We start from the raw sequence: 21,552 nt of genomic DNA, 5'->3' as shown, positions 1-21,552 counted from the left end.
TTGCATATTGTTTATATGTTAAGCAATCAATAACAAATCCATTATTTAGTAGATAAATGACAAATGTCATAAACAGATTATTTTCTTTCAATTAGATCAGCTGGAATATCTGTAACAAATATGTACTAATAATTGTAAATTAATTTTAGGGAGGAGATTGTTCATCCTTGTAACTTGACTACCCTGAATCAAAAAAAAAAAAGGAAAAAGAAACCTACTCCATTGATCATGAAACTTCAGGAAAAAGATTAAATGCTGTTCTTTGGAGGCTTAACTAGAAGTCTTGTTTTCCTTCTTTCTGCACACCTACTACCAGTTAACAAAAGTTCATGATATTTTATGATAACTTTTGCTTATTAGATTTAGAGCATGTCTCAGTGCTAACCAAACTATCATGTTTTTGTCTTAGTGACAACACAAGTACTTTGTATCATATTTGCCAATCATTTTTTTTTCAACCACCACTCCATGACCTAACATTACTGACCACACACACTGCTTCAAGAACAAGATTCTTGGGACAGAGGTCCTCTCCTAAACCACTTGTAGTATCAGAGACCAACAACCCCCTACTGGTATCATCTCTCAGGCCAAGTCAATTATGGTTCTTGTTATCAATAATTTCTTATTTTCTTGATCAAATATTGCTACAAAGCCAACAAGCTATGTTGGCTTGATTAAGAGAAGTAGAAAAAGAATTTGCTGCTTTTGTTGTGTTAAAAGTATTTATTTTGACATCAAAGTTTAATAATATTCAAGCAATCAGAAACAAGTTGTTCATAATTGTGTCAGAAACAGGAAGAAGCCATTATTAGTTTCCTGCTCAAGCTGAGACAATAATCAGAGCCTGAAAATTGTGGTCCTGAGATGGGTTGTATGTGCTGGAATCTTAAATGCCAAATTCCTTTAGCAAAGACAGTGGTCCACCTACATGTTTCCAAAACAATCACTGAAAGAAGTAGTGCCCACATTACTGGATGTTGATGAGCCACAGTATTGGAAACTTTTAGCTTGGTTTCTGAACATGATTTTGGTACCTGACCTTCTCAGAAAAGATTTTTGTTCATAGATTCATCTGCTCCTTGTCCATGCCAAAGATGTATGAAGTGTTGCAGGTCCCATAAAGGCACCCTTTTAATGAAATGCATTGCCCTTTCTTAACAACAGAATATTCAATCAGAGAATTAAATGATGATGATGATGAATTGTGGTAATGTCCATTTCAGCCCCACCCTATTTTCTTTTCTGAAGGAGTCAGAGTAACATGTTTATGTTGGTTTTACGATGATAAATTAACTTGAAGAATTACATGTGCCATCTTATGAATAGTGTTTATTCCTTTTATGAGGTCCAGCTGCTGTTTTTTCCTACAATGTGGAGGAGTGACTGAGTTCAGTTTCTTACCAATATCTGCTGAGCTCCACAAGTGAGCAAATACCATTAGGAGAGATGCCATTGGAGCTTTTGTACCATACAATCCATCCAACAAAATACTTGTGCCGAGGACATGATGAATGCTTAAATTCATGGAAATTAAAGAACCATAAGTATTGTATATATTTATATATATATATACCTTTCAGAAAACATACATAACTGCATCTACCGAGTCCAAAGCTTTTCCCAAGCTGATATACGAAGGGAAGCACTGATGCTTCCACTCTACAACGACGCTACACCCTTCTTAGTTAATGCTCTTTTTTGGTTGGTGGTTTAGATGACATGCTTTGTTGTTTTGAAGTGAATTCTGCCAACAATTCGTCGATCTCCGCAGAGGTGAAGTGCGTCCGGGGAGGAGGGTCAGAGCGGGGCGCCATGGTCGGCTTCTTCGGCTGCGGCGGCGGCGGCGGGCACACGGGCTCGGGGATCCTGTGTTCTGCACCCCGCGGTGTGCTGGGTGCCTCTTCCTCCTCCTCTTCCGGCATGGCCTCCTTCTTATCACTCATGAGAGGCGACGGAAAGTAGGATGAAGATGGAGGAGAGTTATATCGCACTACTATATCTACAATATCATCATTTTCTTTGTATCTATTTATAGAGATTAGAGCATACAATTTTAATGATCATATTCTAAGGGCCATGCACCAATTCAACAGTTCATGCACTAATTTGAAGGTTCATGAACCCTTCCTTATATAGTAAATTTTTATGCATATTTTTGTGGTTTCGATGTAAGGTACAAGATAATTAATTAGATATATTTTCTAACATCCCATTTGAACTTTTAACTTTTAAGTGCTTTCACTTAATAATAATGTTAAGCCAAAGTTCAACCTCAACTATCCTGTTTTTGGAAGCTTTTTCATCTTAATATAGTGCATGTACCAAGACATCATTGCCTTTGATCCTTTCCAAGTTTATTGGATAAATTTTGGTTCTCCATTTGGAATTGATACTAATATGATAAAAAAAAAATCATATTTTCTCGATATAATTATAATTTCTCCTTGCATTTAAATATTATAAATTATCTATTCATAATGATTATATGACAATATTCATAACTAGAAAATAGAAAAACAATATTATTTATAAGCCTAATTGTGATACCTCATGAACTTCTCTTTCAAAAATCATTCATCAATTAAACATCTTATTACATCAAAAATAAATAATAAAAAATCCATTTATTACAACTAATATTTATCAAGTTATGAACCATCTTATTATCACTCCTAGCATTATAAGAGATCACTCAACACTCAAATGCTTAGCTAAAGCCACTGATTCCATTGGAACACCATGGAACATCAACAACATATTCCAACCCATACAGTCTAATACTAATGGCCCAAACTTAATGCTTTGGGTCACATCTCAATTGGGTTTATTAGATATATGATGTCTCTAATGAACCAAATCATGTAAAATAAAGTACAATTTTACTCTACATTTAATTTTGAACGATTCAATCTAAACCACCTGAGAACTCATTCGATTCTGAACAGTGAGAGCAATTTCATCAAACATGTAGTTGATTGGAATCAGCCTTGCCTTTTCCTTATAATTCTTTGGAGTACCTCTTCTGTGTGGCTCGCATTGAGATGAGATGAGTTCATATTCCATGACCATTTAAGCTGACAGCATCTAAGAGTGAGCCAAATCACTCTGCAGTTCCGAGTTTCAACATTTCTTTTTCTGAGAACACATTCCATCAGCCGAAAGAACATCAAATCAAACTAAACTAAACTTCCATGGTTCTGAAACAAATTTGGCAGCAAGTTGTTTGCTTTGCAATTGCAACCCTTTGCTTCATTCTGCATCAGTTTCTAGATCAAATATCCAACTTCCCCAGTCGTGTGTGTGTGTGTCTGTGTGTGTGTTAGTCCACCCCTGACATGCTGATCTCATGGAATCCATGGCCAACCATGGCAAATAATACTCGAGTACAATTGAGATGCTTTTGGATTTCAGCTTGTTCCTCATAGCAGAGTCATTCCCATCACTGTTTCTGATTTAGGCCTTCGTAGCATCAACCAGCCTTTCTCCTTGTCTCCCTTCTCTTGGCTGTATCACTCTCCTTTCTCTTGCTACTCAATCTGTTAATGTCAGGTCAATTAAATTAAAGTTCACTCTGCTATTCCAGTCTCCACCATCATGAGCAATAGCAGAATTAGATCTCCTGTCCTTTTTGATTGTATAAGATCTATATTTCTATATATATGCTCTTTCAATGTGCACCATGTCGGTAAGCATCATTTAGTAAGGAGAACTGGAAGAATCATATCTTTTGAGCAATAGTCGGTGCACTACTTGGCGATGATGTAAGGTCTGATGGCAGATGACTGTCATTTTACACTAAACAAGAGGGAGAAGGATGATTGATCAAGTATGGGAGAGACAATGGAATGCTTTCTTAAAGAGGATGGTCGGCAATTGGCACGTAAGAAGATTTTAGGCGTTCCAAGATCCATCTTTTCTCTTGCAGGAGTCAATTGCCGTCACTGATGTGCCTCTCCGTAGGCATTCCCTTTCATGGATCGAAAGTTAACCGCAATTCTAAGCCCCTCCATCTCGGAGTTCACGTGAAGCGATGATCACCATGGAAAGCTCATCGAAAAGCTTCTAAGAAAAAGGGACCTCGATCACAGTCATGATAGTGTAATAGCTGCGGAGCAGATGATTTGTGTACTTGAGCTGGTCTGGAGAAACATAGCATGATGAAATGATACGATGTAAGCTTCACCTGCTCCTCTGCAGCTATTCTCTGACATGAGGATCACGGAAATACCTACTACGATGTAAGATACTGATCGGTGAGGTCTTGTTTTGTCCATGACAGGCCAGTCAAAGAACAAATCCTGAGAGGATCTTTGCCTTTAAGCAGGAGGCGGAGGCAAAGCCGCTTTCCTGACCCGATTCAAGTCAGCTTAAAGAAATAATTGTTGGTGGAGATGCTAAGGAGATCAAGACATGCTTTTGAAACTCTTGATGTAACGAGAAGCCATCTCTACAGAGAACACACGGCCGACGAAACTTCCAATGACATAAATCCAGTACTGGAATTTATATGTAGAAATCTTGACAAAATTGACATAAATCTCTGTCAGATAGAAACATATACTCGAGAAAACATGGAACGTTTCACACCATATATATAATATAATATATATGTATATATATATATATATATATATATGTATGTAATCGAAATGATTCGGATACCCAAACAAGGTCACCCAGACTCATCGCGATCGCTAAGTGGGCCCCAGTGCGCCGTTGTGGTGGGTGGGACAGGGAGGAAGAATACGAAGATTCCGCGGGACTCGTGGGGAAAGCAAAGGACGGGCCCACGTGAGGGCAAGAACCAGATGGGACCCGCGTGCGCCGACAAAAAGGTCACGTCGGGTACGGAGGGCCCGCCGACGACCGTGGATGTGTCGGCCTGCCGGCGGCGTGGAAAGCACCGACGAAGGGAGAGAAAGCGAGGGTCCTCAACGCGACGGCACGGGCGCCTCGTGCACAGGCTCACCTACCCGGCAAGCCGGCCGGCCCTCCTCGCGGGCCCCAGCGTCCATGATCTATCACTGCATTTCCCTCGTCGTCCTTTCTCGGCAACTGCATGCTCCGACCGCACCTTCGCCTTTCATCCGCCCTAACGGAGCTACCAACGCACAACTACGGACCTGCGACCTGCTTCTTTAGATTGCTCAGATGATAATATTAATTACGCCTGCTACTTGTTGCCTCGATCCACGTGCTGGATGTTCACGAAACCAGCGAAAGAGCGGTCGGTAAGGGAGGAATTCTGATCACTTTGATGTGCAATACACAGTGTCACATTTATTAGAAAACGATGGATCAAAGTGCACGTTAATGTCAAGAACTTCATTACAGAAAAAGATCTGGTTAACAGGTCATTTTCCCGAATTTCTTGTTCTGGATCATTACACAAGTGTGCATGCTAATATATCTCAAGGCTTCGACGGAGCGTCGGCAGCTCGAAGCTGAAAAACCAGATATTTAACCATGAGCTGATCCCGGAACAGTGTGAGTGACGAGTTGCAGTTGTCATTTGGAAAGGAAACGATCACGACTGGCAGATGCGTCGGATCAAGCAATCGTCCATGGAGAAAGTCGTTGGCACACCGTGCTCCACACGACGACGAACAGGAAGCTGTCCCCCTTCCGTATACCGATCGATTTGTCGTGGTTGGCATTCAACCGTGTGCTTGCTTGCGGCTTTCATCTTCACATTTAGTGCATGCTGTGCGGGGATGCATTAATTTTAGGGTGACGACAACGAGAGTCTAATTTTGATCGCATACTTATCGATCGATAAAATAACAAAAAAGAAGCCATGTAACATTTGTTACTTGCAAGGAACTCTTTGTCGAGGGCAGTAATAAAAGGGGGTGGAGTGAACCCAAAGGAACTGAACGATGAGACGAAGACTAGCCGTATCCTCCGGTGGCGTGTAATCATTCGGCAAAGGGAAGAAAGCACCTTTGTCCCTCATGCATGGCCTGCTGCAATCATATATGAACGCCCTGCCCACCCTATCCGAACACGCATGGTTGAGTGCAAAGTACTTTTAACTTGAAGGGAACATTGCATGGAGAGTGGTGGACCTTCCGCCTCACTTCTTTTGACGATTCCATGGGACAAAGACAACCATTTGCTTTGGGACGCTGTTCCTCTCCGTCGTTGCAACAACCCTATAATTGCCTGCTCGTGTGGACAAGGGGTAAGGAGTTTGGTACACCGCAATCAAGGACTCCTTTTTGTCTGGTTGTTCATTTTAGTCCTCAAGGGCAGCCATGGAGGACATTGGACACGATTCCTTTACTTCGATTCAGGGATGGACCAGAGAAGGTACACACAGGGGGAAGGACTCAGAGACTGTCATGCGTGGGCATGGCTCTAGAGTACACAGTTGCATGCTTATAGATCAAAGACGGACATGAACATTACAGTACTCTACACAGTTGCATGCCATTCCCAAGTGGACATGCAAACAATAGTTTGATATTGCTGCTATCTCAGATAGCTTAACGTTAATAGTTGATGAACAAATTAAAAGAATAGGGTGACTGACACATATTGAATTTAGGTTCAAATCATAATTTGAGCTATCCTTGTGAAAGAGGCAGATATGGAATATGGTGTTAAATATGATTTATATTGTTCTACCTCAGACTCATGAATTTAGGCATTAAAAAAAGGCACGGTGCAATTCTTTGCTCCTTGTCTTCCTTGACCCGATCAAAGATATAATAACTTGAAGCACGCACTGCACAATCGTCGATGACTGAGAGCACCCATTAATTACACACAAAGTTGACAGTGTATAACTGCAAAAGCAGGGAACTACTGTCGTTTCGCTTGTATGAACAGTGACTGCCGATTGATTCATGGTGTACTTTAATGCACTTGCAGACGTGCCTGTCAACCACTTCAGGCTGCTACTAACCACCGGTCATTGATATATTCGGGTGCTCAAAATGGAGTACGTCATTGAACAGACGCGATGATCCATAGAACGAAGAACAGTATAGCTGCAGATGAGCTGCAAGTGGGAGAGAAAACTGGGCATTCGATCTCGAGTCTCACGGACCAAGCAAACACGTCAATAATGGAGTACCAGGGAAACCGTGAAGTTGACTTTTTTGTCACCCCATCGAGCAAGTAGGAGACTCTTCTGCTGCTCCTTTGTCGGTCGAGGTGAGTTTTGGCGTCTCTTCCCTTTGTCCCCGTAATACGATCCGATTAAAGTAATCAATCATATGTGCGGCAAGTCCTCTAATTAATCCTCTTTCTTGAGCCATCAATCATGATGTGGATTCTAAGTGATGTAAAATGAAGATTACTAAATTGTCACACATGTTATCAGCTTCTGATCATGCTATCATTAAGTAAGAGTCCATGCGAATTCGCATAAACTCATCTTTATTCCTTTGTCAGCAGGGTTTCTTTCTCTCTCGACTCATGATGGAGTCACCTGCTTGTTGTGTTACAAGGGGCAATGTCTAGAGAAGAAAGACGAAGCCTCAGCCATCACCTCTTCATCAAGGAGGACGTATCATCGCCTTCAATGAATTGGCTGTTTCAACCACCACAAGGGTGATTCATTGCACCAATTTGGTACCTCATCCAAAATATTGTCGTAGGATATAAACACTTAAACCAACACAATGAGGATCTTAGCATCACAAGTAAGTGAAGAAAACGTGATTCTCATGGCAGTCCTTTTCACTGAAATGTTCATTTAGCAAGTCACCAATAAAAAGTCATAATCACATTTCTTCACACTCAAATCCAATGTCGTGTTATCTCCTAATGTAATATAAGAACCAGATGGATTAAGCTCTCATTGGATGGTTAAAACTTAATGCACTGGACTTGTATTTAGCCTTTAAGGAACTCGAGATTTGGATTGCATTTTACGCGTCGAGGAGAATAATTTATATATATTTTTTTTGGAAAAAGGAATTAAAATATAGCATGAAGCTTCATATGAAATGAACTCAGCTAATTGATGAGATGAACGGATGACAATTGCTTCATTTAATAGAATGATTGCCACATGAAACTTTGTCCATCCATCAAATCATTTTGTTTTCTATCACATACATGATGATGATGATGGTGAGTAAAATTCAATTCCAATCACCATGGTTTTAACTGGTCCCACTGGAGATTTCACATATCTTTCTTCTTTGCAAAAGTTAGGTCATTTGTGTTGTGATGTTAACCCTACTATTTCATGGAGCCCTTTATTCTTCAGAATGGACCAAGTTAGGGTTATTGTGCATTATCTTTAATATAATTTTTTGTCACTAGTCCTTCCTATATTTGACTACATTAAAGTGTTGAATTTATTAATGGCCTACCATAGTCTCAAACTAGGTTTTCCCTACCATTTTTCTTTTCTTTTTTGTAGGGTACTGTTATCATCCATCTAGTACAATTTGTAGTTTATCCCACAAACATAGATTGAATCCAAATTAACTCCTATTGAGCCATTTGAAATTAGCATGTAAGAGCAACCCATGATTCACTCTTGGTACAAAAACAAAATCACTCTCTACCTTTTGCTACTTCAAAGATGGAATGAGATCAAATCAAAGATTGGTTGATCATTTGCAATTCCATTGTCATTAGTGCATAATACAAAACATTTGAGACCACTTGTTTTTGTTTTTCTTGTAGATGCCTCAAGAAAGGATCCATCCATATGATGCACGTTGAAAGCATAAATACACTAATCAAACCCCATGTCTTGAGGTCTTATTCCATTTGACCTTTCCTTAGTATAGTATGGCAATATTTTTTAGCTATGATACACCATATCAATATTATAAAATAGATAAGGAAAAAAAATACATATATATGGATCAAAACCATAAAAACACAAGTACAATTATTTTACGATGTGTACCAATCTTTATGGCATTGATGGCTTCCCTACAAATTGTATATTATGGTCAAAAAGGCAATGCATTGCAAAAATTATAAGCCTCTAAAGTGGACTTTGGGCACTATTTTGTAGATAGTTTGTACATAATGTCACATAAAGGTGGCATCACTTTAGGGTCACATTGACGACGATTTATCGATGAATTTTAAAGTACATATATATATATATATATATATATATATATATATATATATATATATATATATTTATATATTGAATGAGATAGGGTATGTTGGCCCTCTCTATCAAAAGAACTCATATCCTAATTGATCCAATGTGGCACCAACCACAAAAAAAAAAAAACAAAAGATGTGGTGGAGTTCATTAAATAGTATGCAATTAGCATTGGCACTTTACGATCTCTTATTCAATTGGAGACTTGCATAGCATCACATGGACTCAATAATGCCATCATGCAATTGAGTCGTAATTATTGATGGCAGCAAATTATGCTGCCATGCACAAATCAATTTTTCATGAAATTTATTCCTAGAGTTAGGTTAAATTTATTCTGAAAAAGTTCTTTTTTGTTTAAATGATACCCCCCCCTTTTTTTTAATGATAGCTTTTTTTTTGAAATAATATTAAAAATATCTTTCACCCACCCAGTGATACTTTTCTCATCAATTTTTAAAGACATCTTGTAGGTTGGTCCATAGGTTGCATTGGTCTATGTAGATACCATCTAATTTGTTAACTCAAATGGGCACCAAAAATTAGTTTGTTATAATATTTTAATCATCATAATAAAAAAAATTATTGAAAAATATAATAAATCAAACTTCTAACTCTAAATATTGTAATAGGTTCGCTATACGATCATAATATTATGTCGACTGATCCATTCACTTGGACCAGTATGTCCTATAGACTAGTTCATACAATATTTTAAAGACTGAAGTATCGATGAGATTAATGATAATAAATATTTTTATTATTATTCAAAATAGAAGATATCATTTGAAAAAAAATTAAAAAAGTAAAAAATAGATTTTTTTGTTTTTGTTTTGGTGAGGGAAATGGATACCTCTTAAGGAGAAAAGCGAATAAAAAAAAGAAGCTTTTCTTTAGGGAATCGCCTTTCATTTTTCCAATCAACTTTGCATGACAATTCCAGAAGAAGAAGAATAGTTTTCCCTCAATAAAAAAGGGACCAAAACTATTTTCCTTTCCTTTCCTGCAATCCAAACAATTTATTCTTTTTAATATATGATTGCATAATATAATTGTTTTTAATTTATTCTTTGTCAACTTTTAACATTTTAATTACGTAACCTTCGAAGTGTCATTTTTAATCTGCTGCTTCACTTTTTACTCAAAGGAGAGAATTGCATGAAATGATGCAAAAGCATATTGGCTTTCAGAGGCTTCTGTGGAAATGCAGCAACCTGAGCACACTGCACATATTTGAACTGCCTGAAAGTGATAAAGCCATGGTGTTCTCTATCAATGTTGGAGTGAGGACCAGTGTGAGTACTCTCAGTGGAAATATATGTTGACATCCATCAATTGGATAATTACTTGGTGTCAGTGAACAATGCCTCATCTTTCCTGAAACAAAGAATAAAAATACCTGCTTCAGATTCTCTTGTTAAGGACAGAACAAAAACACAGCTTTTGTTTGTCATGGGCACCAACTAAGAAAGATGTAGATGCCTCAGGACATGTATTCCAATGGAAGACAACAAATTTCTCCATCAAGTTTCCAAGAGGACAATGATGGTTGTCAAGATGAAAGGAAGATGCTATGTTATTTGATACTCACATAATTTTTGTTTGGTCTCTGCCCAATGATGAAGCTTTTCCAACATGGCCATGGATTCGGGGATCATGTAGAGCTCAAGCAGGAATTTTATCTTTTGGCTTCTTTTGGACAGGAGGAAGGAATGCAGCCATTCCAGCAAACAGACCCAATTAATGTAGGATATATCTTTGCCTCCACAGGACTCTCCCAGTCCCACCTTTCCAGATACAACATTCTTGTCCTTGCATGAGATGCTTGTGGCAGGGAGCATCATGAATAGGTGGGATGGGTTGCTTCAATCACAATTCGGATGGAGGTAGCTCGGAGGAGGATTGTTCTTCATGGAGTTGCATGTCTGCTACCAAGTTACTTTTACTGACTTGACCTTACGAGTGATCAGCATGGGAACATTCTGAGCTTTTTCACTGAAAATATCAGAGGAGCTGACCCACCATGGCTGCACCAGACAATTTATTCTGAAGCATGAACAATTCAGATGCTTTGAGCCTTCCTCTCTGCACCTTTAAAACAAGGGGAAGAAAAAGAGAGAAAAGAGAAGCTAAACTCGATCCCAACCACTTGATTGTGACTCTCCCTCTCCCTCTCCCTCTCTTTTAAGCTTTGGCCTTCTCCTAATTCCAATTCCTTCTCCAGTGTTAGTTCAATTCCTCTGCCTCCCTCCTATCTCTTTCCTCCACATTCTCGGGTTCCTCGTTCACTCGAAGCTCCTCCCACCGCCAATTCCGCAGGCAGGAAGCCTTGCTGCATTCCCCTCGGGTCTCACCAGAAATGGGGAGGCACACATGCTGCTACAAGCAAAAGCTGAGGAAAGGCCTGTGGTCTCCTGAGGAAGATGAAAAGCTCATCAAGCACATAACAAAATATGGCCATGGGTGTTGGAGCTCTGTCCCCATACAAGCAGGTGATGTAGTACCGGCCACCTAAGGCTGCAATGCGTGGAACTTCAACATCTCCTTCCTTCCTTACTGTTCTGTATCTGATCATTCTCCATTGTTTCTTCTGCATGCAGGACTTCAGAGGTGTGGGAAGAGCTGCAGGCTGAGGTGGATAAACTACCTGAGGCCTGATCTTAAGAGAGGGTCCTTCTCAAAGCAGGAGGAGAATCTCATAATTGAACTCCATGCAGTGCTAGGAAACAGGTAGAAGAAGACCCTCACCTCCTCATCTTTTATCCATATTGAGCTCCCAAACGCCGTCAGGTTTCGGGCCTCTGATCCTTTTGCCTTCTTGTTTCTGGACCGGCAACTTCTCCAGGTGGTCGCAGATCGCAGCACGCTTGCCGGGAAGGACCGACAACGAGATCAAGAACTTCTGGAACTCCTGCATCAAGAAGATGCTCAAGCAGAGAGGGATCGACCCCAACACCCACAAGCCGCTCGCGGAGGACAAAGTGGGGGAAGCCAAAGCCTCCAGGACCAGCGAAGGCACGTCCGGCTCCGTCGACCTCAAAGTTCCCGCCGCAGCATTGGAGAGCTTGAATGACGCAGCACGCGGACCGGCGTCGTCTTCAATGCCGGTGTTCGATACGTGTGCCGTCGAGAGGAAGGCATCACCGATGACCAAATGCTTCTTCCTCGACCAATTCATTACCAGCCAAAGCAGCTCCGATCCAGTGAGTGTCTTCCCCCTAGCACAGTTGAGCTTTGCCACTGACTGCAGCAGCAGTGAGACAGCCCTGGCCGACCTATCGGCCTGTCCGAATCCTCTCTGGCTCAGCCATAACAGTAGGCTGCTCGAGATGAATCGGGACTTCCATTGCAACACAATATCCACATGCTTACCATCAGTTCCAACCACAATCCTTTCCACTTCAATGGATAATTCGGCACAGATCTGCGCTGGTATCGATGGCATGCAGTACAGTGATGCTGTTTACTCCGGAAATAGTAGTCAGAGTAGCATGAACAGTTCTGATACAGTAGAGATGCAGAACAGCAGCTCCTTCTTCCACAATGACATCTTTCTTTGGCCGGAGTCAACGCCGGACAAGGATGCCCAGGTCCAGCTTGAAAAGGAGCCCGAGGACCTCAAATGGTCGCAGTATCTCGACGGCGCCTTCCCGGTGTCAGCAGCCACCCAAAGCCAAAGCCTAAGCCAACCTCTGCATTGTGACGTCAAGGCAGAAAGCCCATCTGTGTTCAGTGATCTAGTATCCTGGCACCAAATCCAGCAGCAGCTACAGTCTTCAGACATCTACGGCAAGGATTTCCAGATGTTATCCGTGGGATTCGGACAGGTATAGATCGTGAAAGACTACACAGAGCATGGAAAGTTACAACTCAATTTGCAAGGTTTGGGTGACAGAATTTTCCTGATTTTTTTTACAGGTCTGTGTGCATTGATTTTTCTTGTGTGAATAGATATGGTAATAAGAGTGCAAAATAAAGCTTGTGACAGTCTGAGTCTCTGTACTTCTTCTAATGTTCTTCTTGCTCTCAGTGACTTGCAAGCTCATATATTAACTTCTCTATCCTTCAATGGAAGTTTCGACTTTGGTTTGCTTGGTCGTCTTTTGTTCTTCTGCTTTCCTCATCTCTGACAAGTCTCAGCTTGCTGTCGGTAGCTCTTGGAGATGCATTATAACAACTCTTTTCCAGCAGCCAACATGGATTAATAGACTTCTGAAGCCAATATTTCTTGCTGTCCACCTCTTTTTCGTTCATCTGATAGCTACTCGACTAATTTTACCTCATTTTGGAAGCATTTAAAGGTAAGGAACAGGGAATGGTTTGGCTATAACTCTCAACCATGGCAGTACTGCCACTTGGATCATCATGAACCAGCAGAACAACCAGAAAAAGGATGTGCGTGCCAATCTCACATAATCTATTACTGGCCATAACCTTCTAGGCATTACCTAGAATCTGAGGTCTTTCAAGTCTAGGGAAAGTATGAGACACATGCCTATGCTGTGCCAGTTTCAGGTAAAGTGTGGGCATTAGATGAAGCATCTTGTGGCACTGGTGCATACCTATTGTTTATTTTGGTAGGGAGCCACCATCTGCATCATCTTTCCAATGGATTTGAATCTCTTTAATGGGCTCCTCCTGATGCTGATACCTTGGTAGCAGAGTGGGAAAGTCAAGGCCTTTTTTACTTTCCCTGCCTTTTTCTTCCTTTTTGATGTGTGCGTCTTTCTCTGGCACAAGAACAAGTTATGGAGAAAAGGCAAAAAAGGAGAGAGACTGAAAGAGAGAGGGCGGAGGGACCTACTGTTCCACAAAGGCTTTTTGGTCCTGAGGTTCATTCTTACATTCCTTGTATTCTTCCTTTCTTTTGCTTTCAACAGAGCTGAGTTGCATCAACAAGTTGAACTTTCTTAACCTGCACACTTGGTTAGGGGCCAGCAGTTATGTATACTGATCACTTGATTAGAAGAAACCCGATGTCAACCTGGATCATCAACAGCCAAGGAAAAAGAATAATGCAGATTTATATATAACTGATAGTTCTATCAATAAATATACACACATTGTACAAGAGAAGGCAGCAGATACACATGTGACCCATGCAACAAATCACATGAAACCTCCAAATCAGTGACTATTTAGAGACCTAAACACCTTCATCATAGAGGACAACATGAAATTCAGATCAGGTAATAGGAATTTAATGCAAACACAACAGTAAGATGCAGCATGGTGGCCGTGTAGCAGAAATATTGAGCTTAGCCATGATACTATTGCAAATACTAGTTAAAAGGAAGGGAAGAATAGAGAGAGAATATATAAACATGACAGTGGTATTTTAGCAGAATCTTTCAGGAAGTAGAAGCACAAGATAATTAGATTGCTCGCCGATTTCCAAACCAGTACTGCACTTTCAGAGCGACATAGAATGGCAAAGAGAACTAGTTAGTAAGAAGCATTGATCCTATAAAGCAGGTTAAGATAGAAAAAATCTCCTTCCGGTTGTTGCACCACCAAAACTTCAGTGAAGTAAATTTTGAATGTGCCTTTCATAGGAAAGAGTAATACGCTGGAAGTGCCACGGACTATCTACATATCGAGATTGATAACCATGAAGCCTATCAATTAGATTATAACCACCAACCATTTCAATGGCAACTCAATTTCATCGATTGCATACAAAAACCATAAATGAGGATACAGCAATCAAGGAACCGTAGACTAAAAGCAGACTGCCTATGAACTAGCTGAGACAGTAAGAGCAGACAAATAACATGTTCTTATGCAGAATCTTCTCAAAGGGAAAAAACAAATCTTCTATAATGGCATAGGGAACAAGAGACAAACTTTGGCATCTCTGATAACACATGATTATTGTATATTCTATGAATCAAGTAAACAAACATCAAGAAACAGTGCCAGGAAAAACATAGCAAAAACAAAAAGTTAACTGTACGAGGAACAAACCAAATTCATGTATTCTCTTAACAGTTAATTTGTCTTTTGGAAAAGAAAGACAGTTCTCATGAATAAATGGTGACGAGCACCTGAATCAAAAAAGGAAAAACAAACTACAGATAGAATTCAGATCATTTTAAAACACCATTTTTAACTGGAAGGACAAGGCAGCACAATGCGTCAAGCAAATTTATATGAAATTACCCAAGGCAAGGTTTTTCCAATTATTACAGCATACTCTCAGGAATTTGCCGAACACAGGTCAATAATTTGAAGTTTACTTTAGGGTTAAAAAAACTTGCCTTCATCTACCAAATTGTTTAAAAATTTGATGATGTAAAGTGTTTACCTCCACATGTTTCATCACTAGAACTTGAGTACGTGAACCCATGCGCACTAGTCAACATGATTATTATATGTGAACTCAAATAGTACATTCTGAAATCATTTATGTTTAACAAATTTGATGAAGAATAGCACTTCTTTATCAATCTAAATCCTTATCTACAAGGATGGACCCAAACTACAAGTTGAAAAATGTACTTGATGAAAAGTACTACTGCAAAATTGTGGAGAAAGAAGCCACAGAGATCAAACACAACAATAAGTACATGGTGAATTATACCAAATCTTAGAATAAATGCATTTACCAAATGCAAAGCATATGAGACATGGCAGAAAGAAGAGAACAAACAACCAGACTACTGAGACTTTTTGATGGCAAAATACCACATTCATATAGTGAGCATACGTGGATGATCTCCATGAATGAGAATAACAGCATAACAATCAATTGATGCCAAGATCCATAGCCACGACTCACGAGTGAATATATTCCAATGGCTAGTGCACATAAACTAGTTGAGAATGATGGTTGTCAGCAAGATCAATATAGTCCACTGTCCTTTAGACAGCAACTAAATGTGATTGATATATGAATCTAAAAATACATCACCAACAACATAGAGAGGTTTTTTATACATCAAAATTTTAGTTTGTGCGTAAATATTACAGATCAGTATATTGCATCTCTTACAATCAGCTACACTTCTGTATTTATTAATGCTCCTAACTCCATGATAAAAATTGAGAAACATCATAGTTCTGCAATTTAAAAATATAGCCTAGGCATAAGGGTAGAACGGGATGCACATCTGACATATAAAAAAAAACAAAACCAACAAATTCTTACTTCTAATTGTGTTACTTTTTCACTATGTGTTCTATTTTACATAATTGAAGCTGTTTTCTTCCTTATCTTACCTGCAAAATTAATTGATAAAAACAACTGTCGGGATAATAAAGGCCATAGGGAGAAACAATAAGCCTTTCACTCATTACTTTTGCACCATTCATTACTTAATACTACCAGTGAAACCTAGTTCTTACTACAATCTAAGAAAAAGAAACACTTTTATATAACCTTGTCACTATCCTGCATTTAGAAGTAGTACATCTAAAATAGTCAGCTTATGTTCCTGATACTTTGTCAATTCTCCTTACATTTTTGTAGAATATGTTAAAAGCTAAGAAGAAAATTCCTTCTGCAGTATGATTAAAAGCATGTGGAGTTGTTATGAGCTAATAAATGACATCAGCACAAAGTAAGGAAACCAGAAAAAAAAAAAAACAAAATGGGCTTTAAATACAAAATTAGCAGGTTACTAGAGAAACTAGAACTATAAAAGTCAGAACCCTTTCTCAAAACTAAATCAAAGAGGACACATCACAGCATTATCAGATATAATTTCTTTACTATACAATATAAGAGAAGAATTTCACAAGAACAGACCATTTTTCTTATATAAAATAATGTCTAACATAAAAATGACACTAAAAAAATATGATGTTGTATATACATTGGATCAAAAGTTGATAGTATAGATGATGAACCTCAATCATTTAACTCCAAGATAAATGCAATCTTAGTCAGAACTTGTGTTTACCTTCGTCTTCTAGTTATGTTTTTTGTTATACACATATTTCCTCAGTTTACAAAACTAGAACAAATTCTATTTGCTCTCAATGCTTTGCTATTTACAAGATGAAATTGAATGAAATAATAGCTTATAGATGGCCAAAATTCATGGCTTCTCTTTCATAAAACTGCACTGTAGTGTCTCTCACTTGACAATCACAATGGTAGGAAGGCATTGCAAGCTAGGCCCTCCATGCTTAGAGTCCTATACAGAAAATAGTATATATCTAGGACACTTAAGGATGTAGAAGGAAATTGTATCAATAAAGTTTTTATAGAAAAAATTATTTTCCCACTTTGTTTGTTATGTTTTGTGGATGAGCAAGTTGCAATGTTCCTCAGTGATGAGGACAGACTTGAAGGAATTGAATGTACTAACATCCAGGCAGAGCTTGAGCCACTATTTTAATAGTTCTTGGAACCATTTGTGCTTTCTGAGATAAAAAGATGGAATCACATAATAGAGACATAAGTCAACTACTTGGAAAATTCTCCTTAATCAGTCTAGATTTCATAGTTCAAACTTTAAAGCAAAAAGAGAATTTACATGTCAAGTGAGAGATATGGCCTCTGAGCTTCAGCTTACAGATTCTGGAATTCTCTTGCAGCCTACATAGTTGGAACGAAGTGGGACAACTTTTTCACACCAGGACACATTGAACAAATTCAGACAAATATCGCATTGAAGCCAATTTTTTAAATCTCATGCTTACATGTTGGCAGCCTGCAGCTTAGACCCTACGTGGCTACAGAACTATATTTCATTTATTCTGATGGAACAATGAACCTAAAGTAGTACTTAAGAAACTATAAACTTGTCCAGGAAAAATTATTTAGAACATGATGACCAAGTAACAGAACTGCAAAAAAAAAGCAGATTGGATAAAAATTTGGTACCACTTCAAAACTCCTAGGACACGTAGATTAAACAAATAGCCAACTGGATTGGGTTTGCGACATTTCAAGCATCTTATGATATGGATGAACTATCTTAAGATATTGAGAAATCATTGATGAAAATTTTGCACCAAAAATTTCATTGAGAAGTTATCAAGTGTTGTTGCCTAAAAAATTGAGCTCGTTAATTATGAGAATAGAACTTTATAGAAAAAAAAGGAGAAAAATAATATGTACAAATATGACAAATGAAGAATGGCTTCATGGAAGGATCTACAAAATAGAGAAAAGATCAGATATAAGCATCAGGAAAGTTACCAGATGGAACCAACAATTGATCAACCATTATAAAATAGAGAACTAATGTGACTGGTGTTCCACATATATTCACCATGCAAAAAATTGAACACACCAAAGGAAATGATGCTTTAAATTTTGTTGCTTCTCATACAAATTTAGAATTCTTTTCAAAATATATCCATCACGCCCTGAACATGGACAGGCAACCATTCGTAGCAGTGAACAAGCCAAGCGACTAGCATTGAACAGTTGTAACATCTAAGAGTGATCACATTAGCTCTATCATTCTACTGCAGACCACATGATTACAACGACAAATCAAAACTAGTGAGTCAATCTTTATATCACCAAACTTCAAAATTCTTGGTGGTAGCAGCATTAACAGGACCAACATGTACTGATTGTGATGTAAAGGAAATATCTAAGAAGAAAAACAAATCAAAAGTTGCAATTTCAGAGTTCAGAGGCATGCATCAATAGTTCACATACATTCTCCGATGGACACACATGTCTGTACCTGATATAAATTTCAAGCACCAACATTTATAGTACATTGTAGAAACATTACCTATATTTTAATCCCTACTTAGATAGTTATCCTGAGATTGAGAAACTTATGGAATAGTTGGTACATTAAATATGACCGTGATGTTGTGAAAGCTACATTTGGGAATGTTCAAATGGAACGCCGCCAGCATTACCAAATTTATTTAATAAGACATTTTAGTGAAAGAAATCTTAGCCATTCAGTGGCTTTCAAGGATCGGAACAAGCTCCCTTCCCAATATGTTCTTGAGAAGCAATAACAGTACAAGCTTCTGGACGCAAAACTGAAGGGGAAGGTTAAACCTTTAGTCTCTCTATCACCTAAAATGGAAGGAAAACCATGGTCAAGATCATTTCTTTTCTCCCATCATGCACAAAAAGCAACTAACCACGATATGATTTCACCATGAATAATCGAAATTTGGCATGGTAGAATGCCATAGTAAGGATTTCTTTTTTCCTGACCGATAAGAATCGCAAACGAATTACTTACAGGCTCTCGATTGTTTCTCCCCTGACTTCCGGGGAAAGAAGCCACCTTTGGGCTTCAGATCGAAGAGGAGTCGCTCTCGCGAGTGCGAGATCACGGGATACACCGTAGGGCTCCGGCATTTGGGTTGCGACTGTAGTTACGAGTTACACCAATATCTCTACCATATTGTGTCAGCTTGTAGTATAAGGATTTGCCGTGGGATGCGACAGACTGTACGACTTAAGCAACGAGTGACACTAACCGCTCTACCAGTTGCCTTGGCCGCAACTCATGCATCGAATCACGTAGTAGGTTGAGTTACATCAATTTGATAGTTTAATTTATTTCGAGGTTAAATTAGGATCATTTATTTATGTGCATGTCTCGTTTATGTACTTTCTTTAATATTATATATATATATATGCCTTTTATTTATTTATTTATATATTTATATTATATAGATGATAAAAACAATCATGATAAGACTTCATGAAAAGAAATAAAAACTCTCATAATAATAAGACCTCGTAGAGGGATGAAGATGACAAACGATAATATTTATGATATTAAAAAAAATCAAATGAGAAAACTATAAAATAGAATATCTAAAAACAAACTCAAAAAATAAATTATATATATATATATATATATATATATATATATATCAATGCAACGAATATTAAAAGAAAATAGATATTCTATTTGGTTTTCGACATTAGAAGAGAGCTTAGGATACCATCTTAATCTCACCCCTCGTTGGATAAACTCATCGATGTATTTTATTTTCATCTAAGTGAATAGGAATAGCTAAGCAATTGAAATAGAGTGTGATTTCTGATCAAATCAATTAGGTTACATAGAAAAAGGATTCAAATCTCTTGAATTATTAGGACTTAGATGCATGCATCATTGCACTTGTATTTGACATCTACCATATCATCGCTGTATAATCTTGAACTTTCTGGCCTTCAACAACTCTATCGTCGTCCGAGGGGAAGAACCCAACAATTTCATAGATTGAACTGTAAGAAATCACTGAAACCAAGTGCTTCTAAATCATTATAAAACTAATACGGAAACAAAATAACGTACCTCCAGCCATTGTTATAAAAAATTTCTGTAGAGATTTCTTCTTGAACTTTAACACTTCTCGACTCACAACTCTCACTTTAGATAGTGTAGGAAAATCTTTTTGCTTTAAAGAGATAATTGAGCCCATGGACCAAAATCCTGGACTCCCATCAAGAACATTTATTATCACCAATTCATAACGTTCAAGAATTAATTCAAATTTGTAATGTTTGGACCATAATAAAAAACTTTAATGATATTAAATATTTAATTTAATAATAACGATTTCATGTATAAAGAATAAAAAACTGAAATCATTTAAACCATAATTAATGAATAAATTCATGATAATGAATTATGAATCTTAATGAGAACAGTTATATTATTATTAAATTAGATATTTAATAATAACGGTTACATTCTCCCACTTCGTCCATACGTTTATCTTAATAATTTGAATTAATCTTTCTTGAACAACTTTTTTAATAAATAAATATACAAATCATAACGATAAGTCCTCTAAGAGCGAGTATTATCATCCATGTATCACGATGTATTTAGTTTCTTAATCTTAATGTGACAATATTACTTAATGAATAAACCTTATGTTTATTCTTCGTCCATTAACAATATATTTTCTCAAAATAATATGCACATGAATGAGAAAATTTTATAATATATAAGAGTTTCAATATCATTACAAAGTGGAATCAAGTCCCATTTTCTTTACATGATCCTTGAATTTCAGAGGTGGCATGCCTTTAGTCAAAGGATCAGCAATCATCAATTCAGTGCTAATATGCTCAATGACCACTTTATTTTCTTTTACACGTTCTCTTATGGCTAAATACTTAATGTCGATGTGTTTAATTTAACTTCTACTTTTATTGTTTTTAGCCATAAAGACAGCAGCTGAATTGTCACAAAAAATTTTTAATGGCCTAGAAATAAAATCCATGATTCTAAGCCCAGAAATAAAACTCTTAATCTATACACCATATGAAGTAGAAATAAAACTCTTAATCTATACACCATATGAAGTAGCCTCAAAACAGGAGACAAACTTAGCTTCGATGGTAGAAGTAGCAGTCAAGGTCTGCTTAGCGCTTCTCCAAGAAATAGCTCCACTGGCCATCATAAAAATATATCATGATGTTGGTTTACGAGAATCAACACAACCGGCGAAGTCTGAATCTGAGTAACCAATCACATCCAGAATATCTATATGTCTATATA

General features: G+C 37.9%; 1 protein-coding gene and 1 long non-coding RNA gene across 2 annotated transcripts; one reads left to right on the top strand and one right to left on the bottom strand.

The window, feature by feature from the left end:
• The first annotated feature begins 11,161 nt into the window (after nt 1-11,161).
• LOC135628796 (transcription factor MYB61-like) lies at nt 11,162-13,207 on the top strand. Its single transcript, XM_065135706.1, has 3 exons — nt 11,162-11,586; nt 11,695-11,824; nt 11,940-13,207. The coding sequence occupies exons 1-3, from the start codon at nt 11,454-11,456 to the stop codon at nt 12,925-12,927; spliced, it is 1,251 nt and encodes a 416-aa protein (XP_064991778.1). The 5' UTR covers nt 11,162-11,453; the 3' UTR covers nt 12,928-13,207.
• Nucleotides 13,208-18,725: 5,518 nt separating this feature from the next.
• Nucleotides 18,726-19,403, bottom strand: LOC135628797 (uncharacterized). The gene is made up of 2 exons (XR_010492993.1): nt 19,267-19,403; nt 18,726-19,094 (listed from the first exon to the last, which is right to left on the bottom strand). It is a non-coding gene; the product is annotated as an uncharacterized LOC135628797 (long non-coding RNA).
• Between the last annotated feature and the right edge of the window lie 2,149 nt (nt 19,404-21,552).

This window comes from Musa acuminata, chromosome BXJ3-1, assembly GCF_036884655.1.
Source record: "Musa acuminata AAA Group cultivar baxijiao chromosome BXJ3-1, Cavendish_Baxijiao_AAA, whole genome shotgun sequence".
NCBI lineage: Eukaryota > Viridiplantae > Streptophyta > Magnoliopsida > Zingiberales > Musaceae > Musa > Musa acuminata.
This window is presented reverse-complemented; position numbering and strand designations above follow the sequence as displayed.

Excerpts from the sequence above, each read along its gene's own strand:
- LOC135628796 (XM_065135706.1), top strand. The coding sequence starts at position 11,454 with ATGGGGAGGCACACATGCTGCTACAAGCAAAAGCTGAGGAAAGGCCTG. Across the intron at positions 11,587-11,694 it reads CTCTGTCCCCATACAAGCAG|GACTTCAGAGGTGTGGGAAG; the intron begins GTGATGTAGTAC and ends TTCTGCATGCAG. Across the intron at positions 11,825-11,939 it reads CATGCAGTGCTAGGAAACAG|GTGGTCGCAGATCGCAGCAC; the intron begins GTAGAAGAAGAC and ends CAACTTCTCCAG.